Raw genomic sequence first — 3,107 nt, 5'->3', positions numbered from 1 at the left:
AGATTTTTTTTTTTTTAACTACTTCGCTTTTTTTCTCGTACGCAATGCAACCGTGGAGGAATATGCACGATGCCTTGCAAAACCATGGGATCTACATTTTGAGCCCTCCGTGGAGAAAAAGACGGGCAGGCAGCGTTTCGAGACACAAAAAAAAAATAAAAAAAAAAAAAAAAAAAAAAAAAAGCTAAGTATTGCAAGGCTGGTTGAAAGTTGACGCGTGGGAAAATGGACTGTACACAGATCATATCTCTCTACCTGAGCTGATCAAGATCCAAGTATTTTACAACATTGAAGGGACGAAGGAAGAGAAGAAATATATGGGCGGGAAACACTTCAGTAGACGACAAGGTAATAAAATAGGAAGAGGCCATGATGATATCATTGGGCGGAAGAGCAAGAGACAAAGAACCCCAGATGATGTAAAACCCTTTTTCTTCCCCACACAGGCCATATTAACTGAGAATCGAGAACGTGGATACAACCTCATTTAACCCAGTATCTGAAATCGAAGGATGCCATTTCGTATTTACTACCATCGAATCAGACAAAAGTATTACTTCCTCATTCAATCTCTAACTTGGATAAAGGTGTTTTGCGCATTAGGAAGTCAAAGGTTGGAATAAAAATGGTCGGAAAATAAATAAGATGAAGAGATAAAAAGATAACAAAGGGGGGGAATAGAAACTTTAAAAAAAAACAAAACAAAATAGTAACAAGAAGTTGGGAAAAGAATAGCTCAAGGGATATCGATAGTGAGAGATGGAGCCTCCAAAGTAAAATAGAACAGACAAATTGCTACAAAGAAGCTTCACCGAGAAAAACAGAAAACTCCAGTGGCCAATAGCGTCTGAGGATAGAGGGAAGGGGGGGGGAAGGAGTTATATTTCTCCTTGTGGCCGTGCGTATATCTTTCCTATATCATAGTCTTCATTCGATTGGCGTTAGAATAAAGTAGCGTAGGGATTTGCGAAGGATCACCCGTCTTAATCCGTTTGTTTGTTTAACTCTGGTCGTCAGTCCCAGAAGCTCTGTGATGAGAGCAGGCTTGGATAAAACCCGACTCATGATAAGTTGAGTCCCGCCTAGAGAGGGTCGAACGCCAGAGTCACCGTGGCTAGGGTGTACCAAATATCAAAATAGCGGTTGTAGACCTTGAGGGGGCGGGGGTGTACGTATGGATTGCTTGTTCAGTTTGTGTTTTCAGGGAGGCGGCAAATATGGTGTTCCTTTCCGGGTGATCGCATTTAACCCTCCAGGCCTAGAAAATCCCAAGCTCTTGGGTCTTGATATGGATTGAAAATTCGCGAAATCATGGGTTTATTATCCATTGGGATTTCCGATTGGTAAATTATTGGAGGCCGAGCCTCGTACTCTGAAACGACCCTTGGAGGTGCTGGAGAAAATCTTGGCACAGATTCCACTGGTGTTGGAGGAACTTCGTAACCTTGAATTTGAGGATTAAATACAAGCCCAGAGCCAGTATAATTAACTTCAGCTCCGATGACAGGTTGCTCTCCAGGGACGGGTATTGAATGAACAGGAGGTGGTTGTGTAGGAGGGGGGTAGAAAACATGCGCAACAGCAGGTACTTGAGGGGGCGGATATGTTTGTTGGTTATTAGGGAGGCTGCTTGCTGGGGGTAACAAGCTAGGGGGCGGCTGTGAATATAATGGTTCTCGAGTAGTGCAAGCGGCCGGCGGTTGGACCTCAGGTTGATGAGACCGATTCTGATGTTTGGTTAATGTCGTTTTTCGGCAGAAACTAAACGATGATATCAGTATCTCGTCCTTCAAAGGCCAACGAAGGAGCGAGAAAATTACCTTCGCCCACATTCTGACTCCAAACACTTATATGGTCGCCTGCCAGTATGTATTCGCCGATGACGAGCTAGGCTCGAGGACTAGAACCGATGTTAACTCCATGTTCGGCCAAAACAGAAACGAGGTAATTTAATGCCACACAATGATTAGAAGTTGCGTGAAATCGCGGCGTCTAGGCCCTGGTGCAAATGGTAGGTAGCTCGCAACGCCCTGGATATTAACATACATCAGAAAAGGCTTTACTGCAGCTCTCATAGTCGCATACATGGGGCTTCTCGCCAGTATGGGTGCGGGAATGGACAGTCAAGGCCGAGCGCTGGATGAAGCTTTTTGTACAATCTGGAAAACTGCAGCGATAGGGTCGTTCATTCGTATGTATTCGAAAGTGTCTGCACAGATCCGACTTTCGGTTGAAAGCCTGGAACAAAACATAACAGAGACATCGATGTCAATCAGCCAAATGCGGGCATTGAAAGTAGGTATTGATTTTCGTACCTTCCTACAGTTATTCCATGTACACGGGAAGTTGCGCGTACGGGGCATGCTTGTTGGGAGTACAAGCCAAGCTGGTTAAAGGTCGAGCGGTTCAAAGTGAACAGCAAAACGAATGCGGATGCAGTTTAAAGGCGAAACGAGGGCATCAGTACAGAAAAATATTGTGGCAAGAGGGAGAGAAGAGGGAGCGAGCGACAAGATAAAGGGAACCAATGTCGTAGAAAAAAAGTAAAAATAAAAAGATGATTTAAAGAATAAAAAGCACAGCAGAAATAAAAATAGAAATAAAAGTCAAAATCAGTGAACTGAAGGGAAAAAGGGCTACAGATATTGAAGATGGACGTTGGTTCTGGAGAGTAGAATGCACCAACGAGGGTGAGTGGGAGGACAGAAACCTTGGATGACATGCGGGACTAGAATTCTCGATCTCCGCCAGTCAAGAACTGGCTAACTAGGAACGTAAAAAAGCATTGCAGATAGTTGACCCCAAGGAAAAAGAAAAGCAACATGAACTGAGGGTACGAGGAAGCGGAGTTGAGGGAAACCATCAGGACAAACGGCGGGGGCTATTGGCTGTCGAAGGCAGTATCAGACGGGTACCACGCGGACACTGCTAGGCCGATAGTAGCGGTAAAGTAAGCTCGCTGTCAGTGGTCGATGGCACTGACTGGATGCTGGGCAGTCCTGGGAAGTGGAGTTCAATGATTTACAGGGTTCATGGAGTCATATTAGCAGTAAGCCCAATCAAGCGGTAAGGACAGGGACTTTGGGGTGCGGAGGATGGGGATGGGG

General features: G+C 45.0%; 1 protein-coding gene across 1 annotated transcript; it reads left to right on the top strand.

Annotated features, from left to right (window-relative positions):
* Positions 1–1,962: 1,962 nt before the first annotated feature.
* HCAG_01555 (predicted protein) lies at positions 1,963–2,932 on the top strand (the record flags this gene model as incomplete). The annotated part of the gene is made up of 4 exons (XM_001544458.1): positions 1,963–2,011; positions 2,078–2,191; positions 2,643–2,690; positions 2,796–2,932. The coding sequence occupies 4 exons, from the start codon at positions 1,963–1,965 to the stop codon at positions 2,930–2,932; spliced, it is 348 nt and encodes a 115-aa protein (XP_001544508.1).
* Between the last annotated feature and the right edge of the window lie 175 nt (positions 2,933–3,107).

This window comes from Histoplasma capsulatum, genomic scaffold, assembly GCF_000149585.1.
Source record: "Histoplasma capsulatum NAm1 scaffold_1 genomic scaffold, whole genome shotgun sequence".
Classification (NCBI taxonomy): Eukaryota; Fungi; Ascomycota; class Eurotiomycetes; order Onygenales; family Ajellomycetaceae; genus Histoplasma; species Histoplasma mississippiense.
Note: the sequence above shows the minus strand (reverse complement) of the source record. Positions and strands in the feature narration are given on the sequence as shown.